Raw genomic sequence first — 27,844 nt, 5'->3', positions numbered from 1 at the left:
TTGAGAAAGGAAAAATGATATTTATTAAAAAAATTTAAGTATCATACACAACAAAAACTCAATTAACTATAATTTAAATATAGATTTGTTTAAATCCAATTGTGTGACTAAATATGAATAATCTTTAATTTTATATAATTTTAATAAAATCAATATATCGATCAATATGTAAACTTTTTAAAATAATAAATAACTAGTAATAAATTTTTTTTTTTAAAAAAGACTACTAAACCAACAAAGAAATAAAATACAGAAGAGCAAAAACAAGTTAATTTAAATAAGTTACAACACATTCAATTCTAATGAATATAGATCTAATCCATTTTGCTTCAAGATATCAATGACAGGATCACGGAAATCTTTACTTATGTACATAATTGATCCTTGTCTTGCATCTAATGGGGGTATGCACTTTTTTGAAGCAGACGGAGACACATCAACTATTTTGGTACTACCGGCTAAACTTTCATTATCATTCTTGAGAGTAGTAACTGATAATCCCATATCACCTTGATCAGTAACCAAATGACTCAAATCAATAGAAGGATCTAAAAAAAAAGAAATTGGTTAATAAAAAGTAGATACATTAAAACTTCATAACAAAAATTAAATAAAATTATATATATATGATAATTGTAAATTCTAAAAAAGTCCTTAAGTTTATGAAATTTGACCACTTCGTAAATTTTTATTATTTATGCTTTCACTCTTACCCTGATCAGAGTCTTGTTTCGTAGAAACACCATCGTAGACAACATCATTATCATCATATATTTTTTCCTTATTAGCAACATCCTTTATACCACCTAATTCATTGTTTTCCGTTTTATGATGCTCTAAGTGATCATTGGAAATGGGCTTCGTAGTTTCGAAATCATTAATATGAGATACATCTAAATTTTCAGAGTAATCATTAATTTTTTGTTCAGAGTCTTGTTTCATCGAAGGATCATAATAGATATCTTCATTATTACCAGATAAAACTTTGCGTTCAGAATCAGTACTAGTACTAAAATCATCAAATTCATGAGATATTGAATGATCAGGAGATGAGGCTGATTGGTTATCAGAAGAGGAACCTTTATTTTTATTTTTTTTAGAATCCTCTACACTTTCAGAGCCTTCATTTTTATTCTCGGCAATATCTTGATCGGTTGAAGCAGCATGGTGTGGATAGTATTTATCATCCAATGAATCTTTGTTTTCAGAGACAAATTTAGAATCCTCTGATCCTTGAGATCCAAGTTGGTCATTAGAAGATAAAGCTTTTTTATCATTTTTATATGAACTATCTTCATTCTTAGGAACTTCATTATTTCCCTGATTAGACTCAGAAAAATCTGTCGTATCACTAGATTCTTGTGATGCAGATTGGCCATCCGAAGGTTTGGAAACTACTTTATCTCTTTTCCCGGACACGTCTCCATTTTCAAAGTCTTCACTTACAACCTCATCAGAATCTTGAACAATAGAAGCAGTATAGTGTTGGTCATCTTTATCACCAGACTCAAAGGTACCCAAAGTATCAGTATATTCATTATCTTCTTTAGACACTGAATCGACATCTGAAGAAGTTTTTTTATCATTTCTTTTGGAATCATCCCCAATTCGAAAGCCTTTATAGTTTCCTTCATCAGAATCTTTATCGATTGAAGCAGCATCTTTATCACCAAATGAACCTTCTTTATCTGAATTAGAATTAATTATAGCATCATCGGTTACATAAATTACAAATTGACCATCTGATGACGTCAAAGTTTCTTTATGATTTTTATTGGAATTATTCCCATTTACAAAGCCTGTATCAGAATCTGTATCAGTTGTATCAGCACCTTTATCATCCAATGAACCTTCTTTACTAGAGTTAAAACTACTCGCAATATCAGATCCTTCAGATACAGTAAGATCATCAGAAGATGTAGAAGTTTCTTTATCATTTCTTTTGAAATCATTATCATTTCCAAAGTCTTTATCATTTCCATCATTGGAATCTTCAACAGTTGAAGTATAATTTTTATAACCAAGTGAACCTTCGTTATCAAACTTTGAATTACTCGTAGTATCATCAGATCCACGATTTAAAATAAAGCCATCTGAAGATGTAGAAGTTTTTCCATCTTTATTATTGGAATCATACCCGCTTCCAAATTCTATGTTTGTTTTATTATCTGATTTAGAATTACTAGTGATATCGTCAGATCCTCCAGATACAATTTGGCCATAGGAAGATTTAGTTGTTTTTTCATCATTTTCAAAGGAATCTTCCCCATTTTCAAAGCCATTATAATTTCCCCCATCAAAAACTTGATCAGTTGAAGTTCCATTTTCATCATCAGATTTATCCTCATTTTTAGTTTTCAAATTACTCGTAGTATTATCAGATCCTCCAGATAAAATTTCGCTATCTGAAGATGTAAAAGTTTCTTTATCACTTTTACTTGAATTAAATTCATTTACAAAATCAATATCGGATGAAGAAGTATCTTCATCACCAAATGAACCGTCGTTATTTAACTTTGAATCAATCGTAGTTTCGACGAATCCTTGAGATACAGTAAAGCCATCCGAAGATGAGGTTTCTTTAAAATTTTTATTGGAATTATCCGCACTTACAGAATCTTGAAAAGTTGAAGAATCATCTTTATCAACAAATGAACCTTCGTGATCCAAAATGAAATTACTAGTAGTTTCACCGGATTCTTGAGATACAATAAGCTCATCTGAAGAAAGTTCTTTACTATTTTTATTGGAATTATCCCCATTTCCAAAGCCCTCATCATTTCCTTCATCAGTATCTTTAATGGTTGAAGTCAACACTTTATCACTAAATGAACCATTTTCACTAGATTCAAAACTAATAGTAGTTCTATCAGATCCTTTAGTTACTATAAGGCCATCTGAAGATATAGTTGTTTTTTCATCATTTTCAAAGGAATCTTCCCCATTTTCAAAGCCATTATCATTTCCTCCATCAAAAACTTGATCAGTTGAAGTTCCATTTTCATCATCAGATTTATCCTCATTTTTAGTTTTCAAATTACTCGTAGTATTATCAGATCCTCCAGATAAAATTTCGCCATCTGAAGATGTAAAAGTTTCTTTATCATTTTTACTTGAATTAAATTCATTTACAAAATCAATATCGGATGAAGAAGTATCTTCATCACCAAATGAACCGTCGTTATTTAACTTTGAATTAATCGTAGTTTCAACGAATCCTTGAGATACAGTAAATCCATCCGAAGATTGAGAAGTTGCCTTAAAATTTTTATTGGAATTATCCACACTTACAGAATCTTGAAAAGTTGAAGAAGCATCTTTATCAACAAATGAACCTTCGTGATCCAAATTGAAATTACTAGTAGTTTCACCGAATCCTTGAGATACAATAATGTCATCTGAAGAAAGTTCATTATCATTTTTATTGGAATTATCCCCATTTTCAAAGCCCTCATCATTTCCTTCATCAGTATCTTTAATGGTTGAAGTCAACACTTTATCACTAAATGAACCATTTTCACTAGATTCAAAACTAATAGTAGTTCTATCAGATCCTTTAGTTACTATAAGGTCATCTGAAGATATAAAAGTTTCGTTATCATTTTTCTCGGAATTGTTTGTATTCTCCAAGCTTTTATCCTTTACTTCAGACAATTGATCTCTTGTAGTTCCATCTTCGTCCTTTGATGTAATCTCATTATGGGATTTTGAATTACTCATAGATTCATTAGATCCTTCAGATACAATAAGACCATCCGAAGATGGGGAAATTTCTTCTAAATTTTTATTGGAATTATCCCCATTTACAGAATCCTTAACGGTTGAAGAATCACCTTTATCACCAAATGAACCTTCCTTATAAAACTTAGAATTAGTAGTAGTTTCATCGGTTCCTTGAGATAAAATAAAGTCATTTGAAGATGTTGAAGTTTCTTTTGTTTCATTTTTATTTGAATTATCCCCACTTCCAAAGCCCTCATCATTTACTTCACCAGTATCTTTAATGGTTGAAGTCAAAACTTTATCACCAAATGAACCTTCGTTACTAGATTCCAAAGTAAGCGTAGTTTCATCAGATCCTTCAGTTACTTTAAGATCATCTGAAGATGTAGAAGTTTCATCATTTTTATTGGAATCGTCGCCATTCTCAAAGCCATCAGCATTTACTCCATTAGAAAATTGATCAGTTGAAGTTCCATTTTCATCACCTGATTTATCCTCATTTTTGGATTTCAAATTACTCGTAGTATCATCAGATCCTCCAGATAAAATTTCCCCATCTGAAGATGAAAAAGTTCCTTTATCATTTTTATTTGAATTAAATTCATTTACAAAATCAATATCGGATGAAGAAGTATTTTCATCACCAAATGAACCGTCGTTATTTAACTTTGAATTAATCGTAGTTTCGACGAATCCTTGAGGTACAGTAAAACCATCCGAAGATGTAGAAGTTTCTTTAAACTTTTTATTGGAATTATCCGCACTTACAGAATCTTGAACGATTGAAGAAGCATCTTTATCAACAAATGAACCTTCGTGATCCAAATTGAAATTACTAGTAGTTTCACCGGATTCTTGCGATACAATAAGCTCATCTGAAGAAAGTTCTTTACTATTTTTATTGGAATTATCACCATTTCCGAAGCCATCGTCATTTCCTTTATCAGTATCTTTAATGGTTGAAGTCAACACTTTATCACCAAATGAACCTTTGTCACTAGATTCAAAACTAATTGTAGTTTCATCAGATCCTTCAGTTAATATAAGGTCATCTGAAGATATAGAAGTTTCTTCATCATTTTTATTGGAATCACCCCGATTCTGAAAACCTTTATCATTTCCTCCAAATACAATTTCGCCATCTGAAGATGTAAAAGTTTCTTTATCATTTTTACTTGAATTAAATTCATTTACAAAATCAATATCGGATGAAGAAGTATCTTCATCACCAAATGAACCGTCGTTATTTAACTTTGAATTAATCGTAGTTTCAACGAATCCTTGAGATACAGTAAATCCATCCGAAGATTGAGAAGTTGCCTTAAAATTTTTATTGGAATTATCCGCACTTACAGAATCTTGAAAAGTTGAAGAAGCATCTTTATCAACAAATGAACCTTCGTGATCCAAATTGAAATTACTAGTAGTTTCACTGAATCCTTGAGATACAATAATGTCATCTGAAGAAAGTTCATTATCATTTTTATTGGAATTATCCCCATTTCCAAAGCCCTCATCATTTCCTTCATCAGTATCTTTAATGGTTGAAGTCAACACTTTATCACTAAATGAACCATTTTCACTAGATTCAAAACTAATAGTAGTTCCATCAGATCCTTTAGTTACTATAAGGTCATCTGAAGATATAAAAGTTTCGTTATCATTTTTCTCGGAATTGTCTGTATTCTCCAAGCTTTTATCCTTTACTTCAGACAATTGATCTATTGTAGTTCCATCTTCGTCCTTTGATGTAATCTCATTATGGGATTTCGAATTACTCATAGATTCATTAGATCCTTCAGATACAATAAGACCATCCGAAGATGGGGAAATTTCTTCTAAATTTTTATTGGAATTATCCCCATTTACAGAATCCTTAACGGTTGAAGAATCACCTTTATCACCAAATGAACCTTCCTTATAAAACTTAGAATTAGTAGTAGTTTCATCGGTTCCTTGAGATAAAATAAAGTCATTTGAAGATGTTGAAGTTTCTTTTGTTTCATTTTTATTTGAATTATCCCCACTTCCAAAGCCCTCATCATTTACTTCACCAGTATCTTTAATGGTTGAAGTCAAAACTTTATCACCAAAGGAACTATCGTTACTAGATTCTAAACTAATCGTAGTTTCATCACTAATCGTAGTTTCATCAGCACCCTCAGTTAAAATAAGGTCATCTAAAGGTATAAAAGTTTCTTCATCATTTTTATTGGAATCCTCCCCATTCTCAAAGCCTTTAGCATTTCCTTCATCAGATAATTGATCTGTTGTAGTTCCATCTTTATCCCCTGATGTATCCTCGTCATCGAATTTCGAAGTACTCTTAGTTCCACCGGATCCTTGAAATAAAATATGGTCATTTAAAGATTTTAAAGTTTCTTTATCATTTTTATTGGAATCATCCTCGTCTTCAAAGTCCTCATCATTTCCTTCATCAGAATCTTTATCACTAGACGAACCTTCGTTAATAGATTCAAAACGAAGCGTAGTATCATCAGATCCTTGAAATACAATATGGCCATCTGAAGATGTAGAAGTTTCTTCATCATTTTTATTGGAATCGTCGCCATTCTCAAATCCTTCATCATTGCCTCCATCAGAAAATTGACCACTAATAGTTCCATCAGTATCACCTGGTGCACCTCCATTATCGGATTTATAATTACTCGTACTATCAACAGATCCTTCAGTTACAATAAGGGCATCTAAAGATGTAGAATTTTCTTCAATATTTTTATGGGAAGCGTCCTCATTCTCAATGCCTTTGATATTTCCTCCATCAGAAACTTGATCAGTTGTAGTTCCATCTTTATCACTTGATGTACCTTCATTATTCGATTTAGGATTACTCGTAATTTCATCGAATCCTTGAGATACAATAAGGGCATCTGAAGAAGTATCTTTATCATCTTTATTTGAATTATCATCTTTAAGAAAATCTTCATCGGTTGAAGAAGTATTATTGTCACCAAATGAACCTTTGTTATTCAACGGGGAATCACTCGTAGTTTCATCAGATTCTTGAGATACAGTAAGGTCATCTGAAAAAGGAGAATGTTCTTTATCCTCTCTATTGTAATTATCTCCATAAACAGAATCTTTACCGGTTGAAGAGGCATCTTTAGCATCCAGTGATCCTTCGTTATCACTTGATTTACCTTGATTATTTGATTTAGAATTAGTAGTAGTTTCATCGGATCCTTGAGATAAAATAAGGTCATTTGAAGATCTAGAAGTTTCTTTCGTTTCACTTTTATTTGAATTATCCCCATTTCCAAAGCCCTCATCATTTTCTTCTTCAGTATCTTTAATGGTTGAAGTCAAAACTTTATCACCAAATGAACCTTCGTTACTAGATTCCAAAGTAAGCGTAGTTTCATCAGATCCTTCATTTACGATAAGGCCATTTGAAGATGTAGAGGTTTCGTCATCATTTTTATTGAAATCGTCTCCGTTCTTAAAGCCTTTATCATTTCCTCCATCAGAAGATGGACGAGTTGTAGATCCATCAGTATTACTTGATGTATCCTCACTACCGGATTTAGAATGACTCATAGTTATATCAGATCCTCCAGTTATAATAAGGCCATTTGCAGATGTAGAAGTTTCATCATTTTTATTGGGATCACCCCCATTCTCAAAGCCTTTATCCTTTACTTCGTCAAATAATTGATCTATTGTAGTTCCATCATTATTCCCAAAATCATCTTCATTATCAGATTTCGAATTACTTGTAGTTTCATCGGATCCTTGCGACAAAATTCGGTCATCTGAAGATGGAGAAGTTTCTTGATCATTGTCATTTGAATTATCCCCATTTACATCACCTTTTTCGATTGAAGTAGCACCTTTATCACCAAATGAACCTTCTTTATCAATATTGGAATTACTCGTAGTTTCAACATATCCTTCAGGTACTATTGGGCCATCGGAAGAAATAGAAGTTTCTTTATCATTATTATTGGAATCGTCCCCATTCTCAAAGCCTTCATTTCCCTCATCAAAAAATGGATCAGTTGTAGTTTCATCAGTATCACCTGATGTACCTTTATTACCGGATTTAGAATTACTCTTAGTTTCAACAGAACCTTCAGATATCACTTGGCCATCGGAAGATTCATCATTGGAATCATCCCCATTTCTAAAGCCTTTGTTATTTTTTTTATCAGAAACTTGATCTGTTATAGTTTCATCTTCGTCAACAAATGTACCTTCATTCGCAGACTTAGAATTACCAGTAGTTTCGCTAGATGTATCATTATTGGTTGAAGTAATATCTTTATGGGTTAAAATATCATCTTTTTTGGTTGAAGTAGTATATTTATCCGTGGAAGTGGAATCTTTATCATCAAATGAACCTTCTTTATCCGACATAGAATTACTATTAGTATCATAAGATCCTTCAGATATATTAGCATCTGAAGATGTAGAAGTATCTTTATTATTTTCCTTGGAATTATCCCCATTCACAAAGCCTTTTTTATTTTCTTCCTCAGAATCTTGATCAAAATTGAATCTCAATTCATTGTTATCATTTTTATTGATATTAGAAGAACCACTTTCATAGATTGTATTACCGTTAAAATCTATATCATCATCTCTTTGATTTGAATTAATTTCTTTAACTCTACTATTGTCAGAGTCTGATGAACTTGATATTTTTTTATCATTAAGAGCCAAATTAATATAATTACCATTAGTGACTTCCTCATTTAATGTTGTTGAAAATTGTCGTTCATCCATCTTCCCTTCAGTCTGAAGCTCTTTGAATCCTGGACTTTTTGTATTCACTTTATGGGAATTATAGTCGTTTTCGATATATGCATATTCGTACATTCCTTTGTCAAAAGGATTAAGACTCTTATCATAATCTTCATAATTGTAATTTGAATAATCACCGTTATTAAAACCAATAACATCTTCAGTCTTTGACTTCACTTGAACATTAGTTCCTTTGTCGTTTTCTGAATTATTTTCCAACGACTTTCCTCTAATATTTTGAGACTCGCTATCCTTAATATGCTCATTATTTTGAAACGAATCTACCTCTGAAGACCAAAATTGATCGTCATAAAAACCAAAAAAATCAATCGTGTCCATAGTAAATGGAGTTGTTGACTCTGTAGATACTGTACTTAAATCTTTCTCATTTGTAGAAGGCTCATATCCATCAGTGTTTGAAACATTAAAGAACTCAGCAAAATAATTTTTATCATTTTCAAAAAAACCATCTAAACTAAAAGTCGAAGTTTCTCCACCAGAGGTTAATTTTGTTTCAGTTTCATGAGAACCCTTAAAATTGAGGTTACTTCCTATATCTGAATTGCCATCATTCACACTATCATTAGTATGATCTCCAAGCCGTCCAATTCCACTATCAGTTGAAGCTTGAAAATCTTTTAAGTTATTATTATCACTAAATGTGTCTAAATGACTATTAGACGTCCCATAGTTTTCTTGTTGCGGTTCACCAATAAATTTATATTTATTAATATCAATTTCATTCAAAAATCTCAAATCATTCGAATCATCTCCATTGTGTTTTTGCTTATGATTGTCCTCTTCTGTCAAACATTTTTTTGTTTTTTTTGGTAAATCATCGATACTTCGAGGCTTTTGATTGCACGATTTTGAACAATAGCCCCAGTTTGAACTAAGTAGGTGACCATGACCATCAACACTAGTAGCACACCATGGTTTCGTATCGTCCTCAGTTATACAATTCCAAACTTGTTTATTTTTATAAATAAAAGGAAATCGACAGTAAGCATTTATTCGAGGGCCTGCAACAGTCTTACAGCGCGGCAATTCGATCGGACAAGTTGCTGTACAATATCCCCACATGTTTGCCTTATACTCCATATTCTTCAAATGTTCAGTTGCACACCACGGATGTGTATCTCCGTCATATGTGCATCCATAATGAGTAACATTATTAAATTTGAAGGGAAATACACATTTTTTTGTTTCAAAGTTTGGATGTATCGCTGAGCATTCATTATATTCAATAGTCATTGAACCTGTACTTTTCACATTAGGATCGTTATACTTTTTAGTTTTCAAACTAGATGCCTCCAGAAACATATTTGTTGCATTTATCGGATCAGGATAATATATCTGATCGATAATTATATCTCTTTTAGATCTAGCATTGGCCACAACGCAGCCCGATGCAGAGTATACGAATTCTGAACCATCATTTATAGGAACCAATTCATAATTCTGAAATGTAGTGTTCCGTTATTAATGAGATTATGCTTGATCATTGCAATGTTATCAATCAACCAAAAAGGAAAATGAATATACTCATACCTGACGACAAATGTTGTTGGAACAAACATTATCAATGCAAAAAGTTTGATTAAATACTTGAGGACGCTCATAAGACTGATTTAAGAGAACAAATTGATTTTTGATTGGAGAATAACCAATTAACGGCACAACCTCAACAGTCACAGTACTTGAATTAGTAACTTTCAATGCCTTTGGATTCCTGAAGTAATTAAAAATATTATTTTCATACAGATTGATTTCCAGTAATTAAACGTACAATAACTCAGATTCAATCGGAAAACTTCGTCCTTGAGCACAAAAGGCATTGATAATTTCTTTATTGCTATTTGGATTTTTCATAAAGACACAGCATCCTACTTCAGAGAATTTAGGAAGTGTTCCATAAAAATGGCCTATGGTATCGCATTCTGGGGGAAGAACTGCTCCGGAGAGTGTAAGGAATGATACCCAAATTATTATCTATAATGAGATAAATGGCAAAATATCAAATATAATCTTAGTTTTTAAATCATTATGAACTTACATGAGTTACGAGACCCATTCAAAACCATATATATTCCAACACGTCCGTCCACAGAAAGATCTAGAAGATAACTCCCTAAAAAAAGTTCTTTTTTCTAAATTTTGTTTAATTGAAAACTAGTAAATCGCTCCTTAAAAATACGAGTAGCAAAGTAAAACAGACTTATGGATTAATATTGAATGCATAAAAATCAATATGCTGAAATCTGCTCATAACTCGTGCATTTTTTTTATATGACGTAAGAGGAAGGTCGTGACACGTATTGGCTGTCACTCGTTAGCAAAGAAAATATTATATAAAGAACTACAAGAGCAATGGTCCATTATCTTTATCATTGTCTTTATAATCAAATACGGACAGTTATATAATTATGTGTATATGAAATATAAATTTAAAGTTGATAATATTGTAGAGAAAAACGTGTGCAATGAGAAGGGGAAAAAAGACATATGGTATCATTGTTTAAAATACTGATGTGATTATCATCTGCCTGCTTTATTATGATTTTTGAGGGTATAACGAAAGTATTTATTAGCAAAATGTTTAATGAAGATATACTACGTATAATTGACTTAGACGTTTTTTTATCCGTTACAGTAGATTTTATAACGTCACACTCCATGAAATTGTAATTCATTATGAACCTTATTCTCAGAATTATAGCTAATGAAACGACAAAGTAGAGTATTTCGAAATATATTTGAAGTTCCAAGTTTAAAAAGAAGGCTTTAATTAAATATAATTTACATAATAAAAAATATACCATCATACATTTATGTTAAATATACAAAATTTAACAATTGGAATCATATAACTAATAACAATAAATTATATATACAGAATATTCAAATAATAGATTGATCCAAATAATATTTTCTTGTTCTCACACAGGAATCCAGTTAAATGTCATAACTTTAGGTTGCAAAACACAAGCGAGACGTGGAGTTTAATCAAAAAGATAATCACCCCTCTTCTTCATGTGGAAGTTGCTATATACAATTGTGCACAGGATATATATATCTCTACCGATGAAATCTAACTAATTACTCCTTATTAAGAGCATCAAAAAAGATTTCCCCCGTTATTTATGCTTATATAACAACATACTATTATCATGAAGGATATACAAAAATTGCTAATTATAATGCTACAACCAATGTAACTACCCCGTTGTTGTGACCATTTAAGCAGTTGTTTTTGCCTTTTATGAGTTTTCTGTGAGCACCATTTCTTGGAGCCTATCAACCATAACTAAGCCTTAAGTGATAAAAACAGTAATATTTATTGACTGTAATATTTGAAAACTTAATTATCATACCCAAGTCTTTAAGTGAAGAAACTAGTGTCAGACAAACTAGTTGCAAACCATCCAAAGCTACTACCCCCGTTGTTGTGACCATTTAAGCAGTTGTTTTTGCCCTTTACTGAGTTGTGTATCATAATTCTTGATATGTTTAGCTAAAATAGAATCATATTTTATGGTTAGATTTAAAAAAAAATTGAATACTTACTGTGAGATAGTACAAAATTCAGAGTTCCATTTCGATATTCGTAAATACTTTTTACTGATAACTTGATCGTCATTTGGTGTGGATGACTCAAAACATTTTTATATGTATTTCTATAAATGACATCAGTAACAACATCCTCCATTAATTTAATGATGGTTTCTCGGGAAGGGATATGTTTACCCTTGTATTTCTCCATAAATTTTTTGAACGTGATTAGCAATGGATAAGGTTATATTACATGCAATAAGCATCGTTATGAGATCAGAGTTAAAGTCTGACTTGATGTATTCATCGTTAAATTGATTTTATAGATGAATATCGATACTCTTATTATGAGATGAGGATAATGAGTGGCGTTTAATTCTACACAGGGGACTAAAGGCAAATCCGACAAACCATCTGTTTCTCATCCGGCAAGTATTTTCCAAATTCCTAGGCCTCCATTTTCAGAAATCAGAGAGAAGGCGACGTTATTTTTTGCATTTTATTCAGTTCTCTATCGACTATCCCCATCTAATATTATTATATTAATATTGAATAATAAAGGCGGGAACGTTGATGATTCATAATTTTGGTAAGAATAGAAAAGTGTGCGAGGAGAAGAGAAGAAATACTTATGGCATCATTGATTAAATAATATACATCTTCTTCTATCAATCAAGAACGTCATCATTCCCGCCTTTTTTATTCAATATTAATATTATATTAGATGCTGATAGTCGATAGAGAACTGAATAAAATGCCTAAAATAACGTCGCCTTCTGTCTGGATTTCTGAAAATGGAGGCCCAGGAATTTGGGAATTACTTACCAGATGAGAAACAGATGGTTTGTCGGATTTGTCGAAATAAATGTGCCTTTGGTCTCCTATCTAGAATTACACGCCACTCATTATTCTCATCTCATATCAAGAGAATGGATATTCATCTAAAAAATCAAGTTAATGATGAATACATCAAGTCAGACTTTAACTCTGATCTCACAAAGATGCTTATTGCATGTAATATAAGCTTATCAATTGCTAATCATCTATGTTCAAAAAATTTATGGAGAAATACACGAGTAAACCTATCCCTTCCCGAGGAGCCATCGTTAAATTAATGGAGGATGTTGGTACTGATGTCTTTTATAAAAATACATATAAAAATGTTTTGAGTCGTCCACACCAAATGACGATCAAGTTATCAGTAAAAAGTATAAAATATTTACTAATTTCGAAATGAAACTCTGAATTTTGTACTATCTAACAGTAAGTATTCAATCTTTTTTTAAATCTAACCCTAAAATATGATTCTATTTTAGCTAAACATATCAAGAATTATGATACACAACTCATTAAATAGTAAAAACAACTGCTTAAATGGTCACAACAACGGGGGTAGTAGCTTTGGATGGTTCGCAACTAGTTTGTCTGAGACTAGTTTCTTCACTTAAAGACTTGGGTATGATCAATAGGTTTTCCAATATTACATAGTCAATAAATATTACTTTTTTATCACTTAAGGCTTAGCTATGGTTGATAGGCTCCAAGAAATGGTGTTCAGAAAACTCATAAAAGGCAAAAACAACTGCTTAAATGGTCACAACAACGGGGGTTTTTGCATTGGGTGTAGCATTATAATTACCATCTTGCACATAAGGAAAAAAGGTGATGATCTTTTTGATTAAACTCCACGTCTGGCTTGTATTTTGCAACCTCAAGTTATGACATATTGAACTGAATTCCGATTTTAGAACAAGGAGATATTATTTGGATCAATCTATTATTTCAATATTCTGTATTTATAATTTATTGTTATTATTAGTTATATGATTCTAATTGTTTAATTTTGTATATTTAACTTAAATGTATGATGGTTTATTTTTTAGTATGTAGATTATATTTAATTTAAGCCTTCTATTTTAAATTTGGAACTTCAAATATATTTCGAAATACTCTTATTTTGTTGTTTCATTAGTTATTTTTCTGAGAATATGGTTCACAATAAATTACTATTTCATGGAGTGTGACGTTTCCAAATCTACTGTAACAGATAAAAATCGTCTAAGTCAATTATACGTAGTATATATTTATTAAACATTTTGCTAATAAATACTTTCATTACACCCTCAAAAATCATAATAAAGCAGGCAACTGATAAATACTGATGTGATTATCAGTGATAATCACATCAGTATTTTAAACAATGATACCATGTATCTTTCTCCCCCCTGTCTCCTCGCACGCGTTTTTCTCTACAATATTATCAACTATAACCATAACGCGTGTACGACTAATGTTTGATTATCATCACGCTTTTTAACATTGACCTCATAGTGTATGTGTAGTTGCGTGTTTTCTCAAAATGTGTTTTTCTTGCTCAGCTTATTTCCATTAACCTTTCCCTGGACAACGTAACCGGCGTCGAACTACCTATTGTACTTTAACCCCCGACCAACTACCCCCTAGACCCTTTACTATCATTATTATTGAGAAGTAGAGTTTGTAAATGATGGAGGGACAAAGCAGGGAGTTTTAGTACTGGTGGTGTTGTCAGTCCTCTTGTCTATTATGTCTTTATATAGAATACATTACCTCTTTTGTTAATTCTCAATCAAGCCTCATTCTTTCTTCTCGACGTTCTTATCTTCCTGGCCTGGGGACGAGTTTATTAAAGAACACCACTTTGTTGACATGGTCGTAAATTTTGTGTTATTGCCGTACTAGAAGATCCATTATCGGTTCCCTGCTCTGAGGTAAGGAGGTTGTCACCCAAGATTTGTCCGCGAATAGTCCATCCTCCCTTCGATGTGGTGAAGTTGTCCCCTCCTCTTCGCAGAGAAATACTTCCAAAAACATAATGTTTCTACCCCCATGCTTCACGATGGGGATTTTTCTTCCTCCTAACACTTTTATTTTGTTGATATAAAATATCCTATGTTAAAATAAACCTTCCATTAAAACTATAAACCGTTCTTTTCTTTGTCAGTGGGCAAACTTACAAAATTGGCAAACCATAAAATACTCCTTTTCTTCTCCGTAGGTCATTTTTCAATTATTATCATAATTTATCATTGCTTATTAAATATAATACATAAGAGAGACGGATTAACGTCAATGCTCTAGTATTTAACTATTAAAGGGCATTGGATCATGTTTGAGCTGCAACCAGATTATGATTATCTATCCAAGACGATGTCAATGAATGTGGTATTGTATTAATTTTAGTATAACAATATATTTTTATATACTAATCTTATAAAAACTGTTTCAATTTTAGAACCCAAGAGATTAATTAAATATGGGTGTGAATCAATCATCAACTTCTGAATATTTCTATAAGCAACAAAACCAGCTCATCTTTTCTTGAAATCAATCGGAGAACATAACTATTAATCGATATTATGTTTTGTTATGTGAATATTTATAATAGTTACAGGATAAATGAAATTATATGATTTATATGAAACTTGTAGAAAAAAATAAAAGGAAAAAATTAGATTGTTTACAACTTTACTTGACATATTTATTTATTTATAAATAGGAATTCAATCGAAATTTATGAATTTCATGATCGAAGCCTATTAATTCATTTGGCAGACTTACTTTTAGCTGATAAATTCTTTCATTTTCTAGCAGAAGGATTTTGGTTATTCATTTCATAAGAAAACAAAAATTACTAACAGATTGTACATATTGTACAAGATGTAAAAAGTTATTAAATTTGTGATTATTTTACATTTTGTTGTCATTATCCAAGACAAATGTTCTTCTTTTTTAATTAAAGTATTTACAGTAACTGTAAATACGTGCCTTGGATTCTGAAATGTAAATAATGTGTTTCTTATAGTATCTACTTGAAAAAAATTCTGTAATATTTGATAAAGATGAATTGTAGTCAATACATGACATATGTTGGTCTTTTGAGCCCACCTCTATTCATAGCATCAAAAAGGAATTTAAGATATAATGTGTCCCAGTTTCATCAACATAAATAAGATCATTTTCTGATTAAGATCAATAATATCAACGGTATATTTGTAATGGAAAGTTTCAAAATACTGACTTAGATGCATATCATTTTTGATGATAAACTCCTTGGTAAATTCATATGAATTTTGTACAATAATGATATTTATTTTTTTAATCAAAAACATTTTTATTTCATTTTCAAAAATGTTGTCTGGTGGAAGATATATTAATTGTAACACGTAGATTTTCTGAGGCTGTTGGAATAAAAATCCAGTAATATTGTACAAATTCAATTAGATTTTGCCATTTTACTTTTTTTTTTTTTGATAGAAAAATAGACATCCCCCTCATAGAGATAATTAATAATAATACTGTATATATAGTATAGAGTCAAGGAAGACTAGAAAAACAAGTCAATGAGTTCTTATACTATCTGGAGGAGCACAAGCTTCAGTCAAGCAACCTGTTATCCTGATAAACATTAATTTTTATGACAAATTCCTGTTGGTAAAATCATATGATCTTTGTCTAATTATAAAAGAGTAATAGTTTGTCGTTGCTGTAGTTTTTTAACAACATCACGTGGTGTTTTATTTAACTCTTCTATTTTGGATTAGCATTTTAAGTCCCCAAAAATTGTTTTTGAGGCAAAAATGATGGACTCACTTCACGTTCACAGGTCAAAATCAATGTAGATATTTCTTAAAAGGTTTTCTAAAGTAAATCGTCAAAAAATAATTGAACTAATAATTTAAACGGATAAATTTGTCCTTCAAAAATAAATTATTAACTTCAGTTCGTGTTTGTACAAGAATATTTAGTATCAACTTCATTTAAATGATATTATATTTATTTAATAGATATTAATTTTGTAATAATAAAATATTATGGTAAAAAAGTGTGCGTATGTTGGGGGTCAAACTGGAGCCGATAGGAAACTTCCTTCGAGTGTCCGACTTAATCGATTTCCTAAATCTTAAATTGATGAAATAAAATAATTTCAAGTAATATATAATATAATTCTCATGAAGGAATTGGGAAGTTACCTTTGAGTGAGTTGAGTATTTACACACAATTTTTAAAATTATATACCATATCAAAACAAGGATATATTGTTTTGTTGGAGTTTATTGGATTCCATATTGAAGTCGAAGGACATCCATTACACATATAATCAGCAAGCATTTTTCTGTTAATTGGATGATTGTCAAATGACATGCTTATGACATAGAAGCTTAAATCATCCAACATTTTTAAAGTATTAATAATGATGTCATATTGATAAGATGCTGATCTCTTATCAATTTCGATGAGGGTAACTAAATCCTTGTATCGAGATGTTAACAAAGAAATCATCAATTTTAAAACTGTTTTATATACATTCCCATCAACTTTTCCATAGCATTTTCGCCTTGCAAACTCGAATCTTTGACTAGTATAAACTATAATTAAAAAAAAATATACTTATCTTCATTAATTTAAAAAATTAATTACCTTCATCTATCATCAAATCAACATCTCTTTTGAAGCTGGATAATTCTTTTATTCTTTGTTTTAAGTATACTTTTGTTAAAATGTAATAAGCAAACTACAGAATTAGACGTAGATATCTATGTGGATTCGTTACAGGTTATGTTGATCTATTTATGCTTACGAGTTAAGGATTTGGGAAATCGATGTAGTCCGACACATAAAGGAAGTTTCCTATCATCTCCCGTTTGACGCCCAACATAAATACACTCGTTTGCCATAATGAATTAATTATTTTATTATTATAAGATTAAAAATATATTAAATAAATATAATATCATTTGAATGAAACTGATACTACATAATCCTGTTCAAACACGAACTGAAGTTGATACGTTATTTTTGAAGGGAAAATTTATCCGTTTAAGTAATTAGTTCAATTATTTTTTGAACTAATACATTAGAAAATCTTTTAAAAACTATCTATTTTGATTTTCATCTGTGAACGTGAAGTGAGTCCATCATTTTTGCCTCAAAAACAATTTTTGGGGATTTAAAATGCTAACCCAAAATTGAAAAGTTAAATAAAACACCACGTGATGTTGTTAAAAAACTACAACAACGACAAACTATTACTCTTTTATAATTAGACAAAGATTGAATGAGTTTACCAACAGGAATTTGTCATAAAAATTGATGTTTATCACCACAACAGGTTGCTTTTGCTCCTCCAGATAGTATAAGAACTCATTGCACAAGTCTTCCTTGATAGAGTGCTTACTCCATAGAGATATGAAACTATAGAGTGATTACTCTCTAGAACTCTCTCAGCGCTTCTAAAGCCGTTCCCAAGATTAGAAACAAACCAAATGGTCAAGGATAGGTTTTAACTACTTCAAGGACTCTGACATCATTAAACACAAAGTTAAGTGATACTCCTTCCTAAGAGTGAAAATTGAGGTTGATGAATTATTATAACATTACTAATGAACTATTTCGTATTTTACAGATTTTATATTTATACTTGCCATTTTGATAAGCTCATACTAAAAAGTCCGATCAATAATGAACAAAAAAGAAGAATGAACACTCGCCATAACCGTTTTTCCTTTTCTTATTTTTAAAGGTAGTTTTTTCATTACAAACTACTCAACTAACGTAATTAGTGATGGAAATCGTGTGAATAATGAACAAGTTAAAAAAAAGGAAACCGAAAATCATCATGGCAATCCTGACAATTTGAAGAATGTTTTGGAGGAGATCAGCTACAATCAGCGGTGAGAAGAAAGGAGGGGAATGAGGAAATAAACAAGGACATCGGCAAGAAATAATCCACTGTCGATACCCGATTCTACTTGAAGGCCAACAAGGACTCTGCAACAAATCCTCAGGGTTACTCTCAGTCATTAATGAGCACACACGAATGTACAATCAGGTTTTGAATATTTTTGGAAAGGAAATCCGGAATTAATCAGGAATTAAATAATAATGATAAATGCCAAGGAAAAGAAAATTCCTTTTTAGGATTATTAATTCTAAAAAAATGGACTAGCTAAAAAATACACACGATTTTTATCACTAACCATAAGTATATTTTCCTCTTCAAAATCATTTTCCTAGTGATACAATCACCCAGTTCCAAGGAAATTTTAACTTAAAATAACCAAACCGACCTATAAATCGCATTTATTTATATATTAAGGCGAAATACACTGCTTAGACAAAGTTTGGAAAAAGATTGAATTTTTTATTATTTTCTAACTCCCTTTGACTTTATCAATAGGTAATACAGTAATTAGGCTATTAAAATGAAGAAAAATTAAGGTTCAATATGGGTATCAACATTTATTTGTAAAAATCAAAATATTTTTGTTTAAATTTTAGCTTCATCAAAAAATTCTCCTCTTGCCACTATAACTGCTTTACAGACATTTGACATTCTTGCTGTTAGTTTTTCAAGAAAGGCAGCTGTGATATCATTCCAAGCATTCTTCAAAATGTTCAACAACTCATTCTTACTTGTTGGGCACTTTTCCCGAACTTTTCTGTCTAGGTGTTCCCACAATAGCTCTATTGGGTTCAAATCAGGAGATTGAGTTGCCCATTACATAATAGATAAGACGTGAGAGGCTTCTTTCTTTTCCCAGAAGTTTTTGCAGAGCTTGTATGTATGTTTAGGCCGTTTATTGTTGAAAAACAAGTAGTTCAACATTTTGAAGAATCATTGGAATAATATCTCTTTAAGTGTAACAGTAGAGATATAGATCACATCGTGATGTAGAAAGGAATTTCCATTTGTTTATACGATTGACAATATAAAATATATCAAATAAGTGACGAACGTAATTAATTCAATGTTTCTAAATTTTGTGATTCTAAGACTCGTACTTACGAGAGTCGTTTGAAAAGTCAATACCAAGTCCGAGAGATACTAGCACGTATTGAGGTTATGTTTAATTAGTAGCATCTCTTGGACGAGCACACACCAACATTCAGCAAGATCAGTCTATTCCTTTCTCTTTGGCATTTGTTTGAATCGAGGTATCGGCCAGAAAGATAATGACGACTGTCTTTTGTATTCGCAATGAATAATCCTCATCGACTATCTGGAAAAGGGTAAAACTATTACTGGTATATATTGTTCATCGTTATGGGGTCATTTGAAAACCAAGCTGCAAGAAAAACGGCAACGATTGGCCGATAAAAAAGTAATTTTTCCATCACGACAATGCACCAACTCACACCTCAGCAGTTGTGTTCATAAAATTAATGGAAATAGACAACTCGAGATGCTCACACCACTAGCAATCTCACGCACCTTCACTTTTCTGTCTTCCATCACCATATAATTAATTTTATCAATGAATTCTGGAGTATTAACCCCAACAGGGCGTTCAGAACGTTCAGCGTAACTTGTGCCGATGTGACCACTACGAAATTTTGAAATCACTTATTAACTGTTCTAATCGAAAGTGCAGAGTACCCATAATGTTTATCAAACGTATTTTTAGTTTCTTGATGCGTTATGCCTTTCATAAAATAATGTTTAATCGACCCACAAAATTATTTTTCTTCCTTTTTTTGCAAATCACTCCCCTTCCTCGATGCAAACGAATGCCAAATAGAAAGAAATAGACCTATCTGGCTTAAAGTTGGTATGTGTTCTTCCAAGAGATGCTACTAACTAAACATAACCTCTATAAGCGCGAGTAGTGCCATCTTTCGGATTTTGCACGGACTTTCCTGACCACGCTCGAATAAGTTCGCTTTAGACCCGGTTGCATCAACTCTACTCAAAGTTACGTGAAGCTTAAATTTGATACATTTTAAATCTAGTGACTATATATAGTTAGATTCGAGTTAACATTCTCGGGTTCGGGTAAGGCAATGATAATCATATTTTTACAAGAAATAACACAAATACGAGAAGTTAGATTGTTTATTGATCAGATATATAGGTACATATGTATATTTCATTTCATACCACTGGCTCACGTTTAGCCACACAAACGAAGTTATTTCAAAAAGTTTGATGCATCAGTTCTGATAAATATTGAATTATCTACACTTTAATACTATATTAATAGAGGTTACCATAAAGGGTATTGAGTATCTGCTATATTGTAATTGATCCTGCTTCTCTTCTTCTATTATTCAGGAGATGAGAAGACCCTCTCACTAGGAACTGAAGTTGTGGGTATTAATAAATACCTTATGGCTGACTTAAATGGGTTAGGAAACGCTAATCTTTAGCCTGCGCAGTTAAAACACTCAGTTATAAATTTTAAGAGTGTGATGGGCCTTAGAAATAGTTATAACTTTTATAATCAGTAAATTATGGTAGCATTTATTATGAATAATTACAGAAAAAATATTTTTAAATTTGGCGCCATCAGTATCATTTATTTTGAATAGTTATTTATAAATTTGTATTTCACAGGAATAATCAGATATTCTTTGATATCGAAAATAAATAAATAGATACTTGATTACCGGAGACTCATATAAATATTTGGAGTTCCCGTGGTTCGAGTTCAGACTATATTGAGTTTTTCAATAGATATTTTGGACGAGTTCGAGAAATTTATTAAAAAATCGTCTTTACTTATGTCGAGTAATAATCGAATCCAACTCTAATAGTGACGTAATAAGTTCTAAGTTAAGTTGGGTTGGTGCAACCGGGCCTTAGTGTGTTATTATTTCCCTTAATCACTAACAAGCTTGACCATATTCGATAAATTGGATTATTTAGAACAGAAGGTAAAGACCCCAAATGATAGATAATGTATTATAAAATAAATTATAATTGGATATCAATGGAATAGGTAGAATGTAGCTTTAAATGATATCATAATAATTCCATAAGAATTGAATTTTTTTTTTTTTTTCAGGAGACCTTGTCCTAGAAATTAATCGATGAAATAGTATTTCAAAAGAAATCAGATGTGAAATGTGACTCACATTACTCTTAAATAAGCAGACACTCAAAATTCATAAAAAACACTTGAACTGTTGTCGAACAGTGTATCAATATTTCATGCTGTTAGTTTTTACATAAGTTTCATAGTATGAAATCAGAGGATGAAGAACAAAATTATTTAAAGAATAAAATCAGTGAGTTATTTCAACTTTGTGACACTGAGAAAAAGGAACCCTCACATTTGAAGATCTCCAATCTAAGATGGAATTATCAAGTTTATTTGATCAAAACACTCTTGAAGATATCTTTGAAATTCTAGGTAGAGATAGGGGAAAAAATGAATTAATTAATTGAATGAATGGTGCATATGAATTATATTTACAAATAACAAATCAGTGACGTCAAAATCCCAACTTTAATTGGAAGTAACGTGAAATGATATCAAATTGTATTGACCCCAATGAATTCCATAATTAATATGGGCTCGTAATAAAATTATTTTACCATATGTTTTATAAAATTTATTTTAATTTTTAAGATGAGAAAGGCAATGGATGCTTGACTCAGGATGAGTTTTTTCGTGGCTACAAGCAGTTTTATTGCCATATGAAGGACAAGGAAGATTCTGCAAGTCTATCACCTATAAATGATGATGAGGATACAACCTCTTTTGATGCTCTAATGGAAGAATCTGGTCTTGGAAGCTATATACAATCAGAAGACAAATCTCTAAGAGATTCTTGGAAAATCCTGAAAAAAAATCAAGAGACGCTTATGAACTTTGAGTTCTTTTTGAAGAAGATTGCGAGTGAAGTTAAAAATAAAATGATTGAAAAGGATTCCGTTGAAAATGGTTTGAAGCTTCGTTTAGAAAGCCAAGATGAGAGGCTTAAAGAACTGGTAGATGCCATCGAGGAACAGAATGATGGAACAAGGCTTCAAAAGTTATACTTATCAAATGAGACGGAGCTTGAGTCCATTATATCATCTATCGATAGTTTAGAGAATCAACTGATAGATATGGAATCAATTTGTCCCGATGATTATTCTGAAGGAGCTTGTTTAGAACGAAAAGAAGCACAAATTAAGGAAAAGCTGGAAATGGAACATAAAAAAATGAAGGCGATAGAAAGTATCATGAAGGCAAATATAAATCTACATATTTGGATATATTTTTTTAAGAATCTAAAGCGATTGAACATTTTTTCAAAAATTTATTGATCAAAATAAATGATTCGATGTTTTTTTTTTCTTCATAGGGACTAAAAACAAGCATGGAAGACGGGCTTGTTAAAGGATCCAATAAATCCATAGGGTCCAACTCAGATATTGGTTCATTTTCACAAGGAAAATCAGAATTGAAATACAATAATAAAATATCTCAAAATGCCCAAAACGACGACTATAATTACTCCTCCTATCCATCCGATAATAATAATCAAAAACATTGTCAGAATACTTCACGCAAATCGACGCATCGCCTTTCCTCTGAGGAGCCCTTTGGATCTTTTTATGATACTGATGGATTTGAGGAAGTAGATATTCGAAGGAAGAGTCAAGACCAGGATCCGTCCTCAAAAGAGAGTATAGTGCCGAAAAGGGTCTTTAAAGGTCATTTGCAGAGGAATGAAAGGTTCCAAGATTTTTGTAGAAAGTATAATTTTTAGTGTTTTTTATTGTTGTTTTTTGTCTGCATTTAACATAAAGCTTTCATGTCTCTGCAAATGAAATGACACCATTTAAATAAATAGTCGTCTTTGTGGGTGACTCCACTGTTGGTAAAACATCCCTCATCAATCGTTTTTGTACTGGATGTTTTTATCCGAATACCATATCAACAGTTGGAGTGGATTATCGAACAAGGAACGTCCTTGTAGACAATAAAGACAATGTTTGTATTCAGGTTTGGGACACAGCTGGTCAGGAACGATATAGATCTATAACAAGACAGTATTTTCGGAAAACAGATGCTGTCGTGATCGTTTACGATATTAGTGAGGAGAAGTCCTTTATCAATGTACGCTCATGGCTTCATGACGCAAGAGAAGGTGCTGGAAAAGAGAGTATAATTGTACTATTAGGGAATAAAGTGGATCTCGAAATCCATTCAAGAAAAGTACAAACGCTTGAGGGACTTCAATTATCCTGTCAATTTGACACTTTATTCCATGAAGTAAGTGCTTTAAACGGAATTCATGTGGAACATGCACTAACTCAAATGGTCAAACTCCTACTTCAAAAAGAGGACCGTGAAATTCAAAAAGCCATGAAATTGGGTCTGAAAAAGGAATTCAGAAAACAAAGGTGCTGTAGATAATAATGAGTTGAAGACCAAAGAGTGCAAATAGATTATTTATAAAATGTTAACCACATCATGTCTTTGTTCATTTTACATACATTATTATCTTTGCCTGAGAGTCACAAAGGTATATAGTTACAATATATGTATGATACACTCCATCTAAAATAGAAAGAATACACCTGTACTCCACATGTCAAAACGAACTTATCATTTTTGTTTTATTTGTGTAAATTGATTTACAAATCATATACATACATACATTTATGTTATATATATCATATATGTAGAGCTCAATGAAAAAAAAGCCCTGAGATCCACAAAAAAAGATAAAATTTATCAGGCAGAAAACTTATGTAGATACTAGTGTTAGGACTCTGTACAAACCGATTTTTTTCTTTGGGGTTCAGTCTTAAACCAATAGTTTGCTCCTGACAGCGGTCTCAAACTGTAGACCGAAATTTAATCGTTTTCAAATATTGGACCGATTTTATCCTCACTCCTGATTTATGAGTGGTACAGATATGATTTATGCAACTCATTTAACTACATTTGACGTCAATGTTTAGCATTACTAAACAGACATTGCCTCATTAACAATTAATCTATGTATAGAATAGGTTTAGATCCCATTTTAAATGAGACCGCTTTTTTGTAAGACTGATCCAGACGGAATTTTTCTTTGGGATTGATCATGACTGGACTGGTTTTTTCTTTGAGACCGGTCCAGATCGAACTTCTTTAAAGGAGCGAATTAGTTTGAAACAAACCCCAACAATAGTAAATACATACATGCTGTATATAGAAATATTTAATTCAAGTGATGAGAAAACACAGGCTGACGTATCAGATTTACATCAATTGTGCATAATATATATATATATTTTTTTTTTTTTTCATTTTTCAGTCATCAAAAAAATGACTTTCCTCTCTCCCTCCATCCCTCCTCTCAAGCGGAGAGCCGTTCCGAAGATTATTCTTTAATCGTTTAAACTCGTGTTTCTTGTGTTTTTGTTTCAACTTGTCTCTAATTTCCTGTAAGTGCATTTGCCGCTTTGCTATACTAGCTGAGTAGCGCTGTTCTTTCCGAGTAGCCGACTCCAAACGAGATTTTCCATTTCGCTCAATCCCACAAATTTCCCTACATTTCTCAATTTTTTCCTCCTCTGCAGCCTTACGACGTGTCTCTGCAGTAGCTAATCGATCTTCAATATCCGTATTTGTCTTTTTCACATGCTGAAAAGGCAAGATTGTTAATTTACAGTTTTAATCATTATCAAGCTGTGAGTTATAAAAGTTATAAATTTATACTAAAGTATGATTTCGACCAATGCACATTTATGGTATAAAAATAAATACAACTAAAACTAGATTGTTTCCTACCTAGTAACATAATTACTTTATGATCAAATATCTAAATAATACTATAAAGTGGCTCCAGGTAATTTTGCCGTGTACATTTTCGGTCCCGGTAATTTCACTGTATACATTTTTGCCTCTTGGGGATTTTGCCACAAGGCATATCCATGGCTGTATATATAATAAAGGTTCGTACTTTTTCTTTAGTCTTGACTGTTGAAACCTTTATTTTTTCTTATCGATTGAGTTACAGGAATAAACTAAGATAACGACTATGATTAAGGTACCACTAGGCAATTATTCTGTTCGAAGTATACTCATGATCCCGGATCAGAGAACCTATATTAAACACTATTCCTTCTTTATTTTCTTACTATTTTCCACTTTTCTTCCTCTTCAGATCCAGTTGAGATACAACAGTATAGACAAATCTATAATATAAAACATTAAAAGGAGGCAAATATGTCATGCACAAAATCTCCAAGAGGCAAAAATATATGTGGCAAAACTACCAGTGGCAAAAATATTCACCGGGAATTTACCGTTCACACATTTAAGTATATGTGATATTTAAAAATAGAAAATATTACGTTGTTGTATTCTTTGACTTTGAAAAAACTGATTGAATCGTTCCCAAGTACAGAATATCAAATTATTTGAGGGGAAAATTGTTTTTAACGATGAAAAAATAAACTTATATATTTTATTGCATTTTTTTGTGCTCCTGTTAAAACTATTAACCATGAATCTGTGTCAGGAATACGATTTATAAACCTACAATTTATCAATTTGCTTCCTTCAATTATTGTACTGTTAAATATGGTCTTATATTTAGGTGTAACTGTTGAAAAATCCATTTTAGACCAAGAGATTTACTCCATTGATATAAAAAAGCTGGAGTAGATCTTCCATAAGTACATCATAATATTTTATTTGAGGCAAAGGTTTGTAAAGTGCTTTCCTAGTATATCGTAAGGATTTATTGATTACATGTATGTTTACGTATATATTATTATAAGGGCTGTAAAAATTGAAAAAATAGTAGGAAGCTACGTGGAAATCGATTCTATGTTGGTGCAGTTAGTAGATATTCAATTCACCTCTCTCCTCGATTCCAACCTTGCCAGAGTCTTACTTGGCATAAAATCCGAAGTAACAAAGTTATTTGATTTTACTGTTTGATCCACCACTTCAAAGCTGAATCCTCCATTCGTTTTAGCACAAGATTTTGCGAGAAGACCTTCCTTTCGTAAAGTATCAAGGATTTTAGCCTCATTTATTTTATCTTTCTGATAGCCTGATAATTTTCGTGTGCAGGCTCGTCCTGTTATTACAAGGAGCTCAGGTAAGTCAACCGGCTTAAATTCAGTTATCACACTATTCACAAGTTCTTCTGATGAATTTTCAGTAATGATATGTGTGTAACCCTCTTCATACTCATCGTAGCCCGAGTCTGCCGATTCATCACCAGCATAATGAAGGATAGGTGAGTTTTTATTGCTCAGATTTAAACTAGAGTTTAGATTAAGATGAGTAGAGTCCAGGGATTCTCCAAGATCTGGAAGGGGAAATGCAGCAGTGAGTCTATTTGGATGATAATGCTGAGTCTGTTCCAGGATTTCTTTATCCATGGTTCCGGAAATGGTTTCAAGGATGGGGTTTCGTGTAGATTGAGGGCTGTAGGAAGAGTCTGGCGTAAGATTTATTCTCTTGATTTTACTCTCTTTACATCCCATTTCATTTGCTATTTAAAAAAATAATAATCACTGGTCTTAGAACTGTCAAAAGAGATACTGTTACAATATGTGATTCATTTGTAAATATATATGTTTGTATATTTTTCGTTCTTTTTAGTCATGCAGCAAAAAGATATTAATAATTCATCCTCTTCTCTCTAATGAATAACTAACACAGGTAGAATACTGAATTTATAATGAACTCTACTCAGCGAAGTTCCTTTCCTCAAAATAAAAATACTCTCCAATGTTTCACCCCTATATTCATTTTAAATTTCCTCAGTTTCCCCTCTCTCCTACATATCCCTCTCGTTCCAAAAGACCACCCCATCCCCCCTTGTTACCTCCCTCCTATCTTAACAAAACAAAAGCCCTCGTATATGTAGTGATTGCATAAAGTCGTTTATGATCTTTTCAGAATCGTGACAATACGCATGTAAAGTTTTTTAACGCAAATATATTGTTGTCACGATGGAGGACTGAAATTATTGTTATGGGAATATATGTTACATAATCAGAGATTGGTCTTTTTGTAACAGCGCGAGGAGATGGTGG

The 27,844-nt window shown here is 31.7% G+C and overlaps 3 protein-coding genes and 2 long non-coding RNA genes across 7 annotated transcripts; 2 read left to right on the top strand and 3 right to left on the bottom strand.

The window, feature by feature from the left end:
* Positions 1-10,754, bottom strand: LOC121114709 (uncharacterized). Its single transcript, XM_071887187.1, has 6 exons — positions 10,544-10,754; positions 10,277-10,479; positions 10,039-10,219; positions 6,831-9,948; positions 714-6,767; positions 1-548 (listed from the first exon to the last, which is right to left on the bottom strand). Exons 1-6 carry the CDS (start codon positions 10,559-10,561, stop codon positions 283-285), a joined length of 9,840 nt encoding a protein of 3,279 aa, XP_071743288.1. The 5' UTR covers positions 10,562-10,754; the 3' UTR covers positions 1-282.
* Positions 10,755-15,076: 4,322 nt separating this feature from the next.
* Positions 15,077-15,549, top strand: LOC139904953 (uncharacterized). Its single transcript, XR_011779308.1, has 2 exons — positions 15,077-15,243; positions 15,314-15,549. It is a non-coding gene; the product is annotated as an uncharacterized lncRNA (long non-coding RNA).
* Positions 15,550-16,843: 1,294 nt separating this feature from the next.
* LOC121113966 (uncharacterized) lies at positions 16,844-17,739 on the bottom strand. Its single transcript, XR_011779100.1, has 4 exons — positions 17,660-17,739; positions 17,500-17,593; positions 17,052-17,447; positions 16,844-16,980 (listed from the first exon to the last, which is right to left on the bottom strand). It is a non-coding gene; the product is annotated as an uncharacterized lncRNA (long non-coding RNA).
* Positions 17,740-20,743: 3,004 nt separating this feature from the next.
* LOC121114706 (uncharacterized) lies at positions 20,744-24,400 on the top strand. Of its 3 annotated transcripts, none has more exons than XM_040708750.2 (5): positions 20,744-20,854; positions 21,867-22,214; positions 22,434-23,038; positions 23,155-23,479; positions 23,647-24,400. In XM_040708750.2, the coding sequence occupies exons 2-5, from the start codon at positions 22,157-22,159 to the stop codon at positions 24,210-24,212; spliced, it is 1,554 nt and encodes a 517-aa protein (XP_040564684.1). In that variant the 5' UTR covers positions 20,744-20,854; positions 21,867-22,156; the 3' UTR covers positions 24,213-24,400. The 3 variants fall into 3 exon arrangements, with proteins under 3 accessions (XP_040564684.1, XP_040564683.1, XP_040564685.1); XM_040708749.2 differs by having other exon boundaries at positions 20,745-20,854; positions 23,155-23,506; XM_040708751.2 differs by having other exon boundaries at positions 20,745-20,854; positions 21,867-22,381; positions 23,155-23,506.
* On the bottom strand, positions 24,383-27,704 carry LOC121114704 (uncharacterized). Its single transcript, XM_040708748.2, has 2 exons — positions 26,654-27,704; positions 24,383-25,430 (listed from the first exon to the last, which is right to left on the bottom strand). Exons 1-2 carry the CDS (start codon positions 27,287-27,289, stop codon positions 25,098-25,100), a joined length of 969 nt encoding a protein of 322 aa, XP_040564682.1. The 5' UTR covers positions 27,290-27,704; the 3' UTR covers positions 24,383-25,097.
* Between the last annotated feature and the right edge of the window lie 140 nt (positions 27,705-27,844).

The sequence above is a fragment of the Lepeophtheirus salmonis genome, chromosome 3 (assembly GCF_016086655.4).
Source record: "Lepeophtheirus salmonis chromosome 3, UVic_Lsal_1.4, whole genome shotgun sequence".
NCBI lineage: Eukaryota > Metazoa > Arthropoda > Copepoda > Siphonostomatoida > Caligidae > Lepeophtheirus > Lepeophtheirus salmonis.
This window is presented reverse-complemented; position numbering and strand designations above follow the sequence as displayed.

Excerpts from the sequence above, each read along its gene's own strand:
- LOC121114709 (XM_071887187.1), bottom strand. Across the intron at positions 9,949-10,038 it reads CCAACAACATTTGTCGTCAG|AATTATGAATTGGTTCCTAT; the intron begins GTATGAGTATAT and ends ACTACATTTCAG. Across the intron at positions 549-713 it reads GAAACAAGACTCTGATCAGG|ATCCTTCTATTGATTTGAGT; the intron begins GTAAGAGTGAAA and ends CTTTTTTTTTAG.
- LOC121114706 (XM_040708749.2), top strand. The coding sequence starts at position 22,157 with ATGGAATTATCAAGTTTATTTGATCAAAACACTCTTGAAGATATCTTT. Across the intron at positions 22,215-22,433 it reads AGATATCTTTGAAATTCTAG|ATGAGAAAGGCAATGGATGC; the intron begins GTAGAGATAGGG and ends TTAATTTTTAAG. Across the intron at positions 23,039-23,154 it reads CGATAGAAAGTATCATGAAG|GGACTAAAAACAAGCATGGA; the intron begins GCAAATATAAAT and ends TTTTCTTCATAG.
- LOC121114704 (XM_040708748.2), bottom strand. The coding sequence starts at position 27,289 with ATGGGATGTAAAGAGAGTAAAATCAAGAGAATAAATCTTACGCCAGAC. Across the intron at positions 25,431-26,653 it reads GGTTGGAATCGAGGAGAGAG|CATGTGAAAAAGACAAATAC; the intron begins GTGAATTGAATA and ends TTGCCTTTTCAG.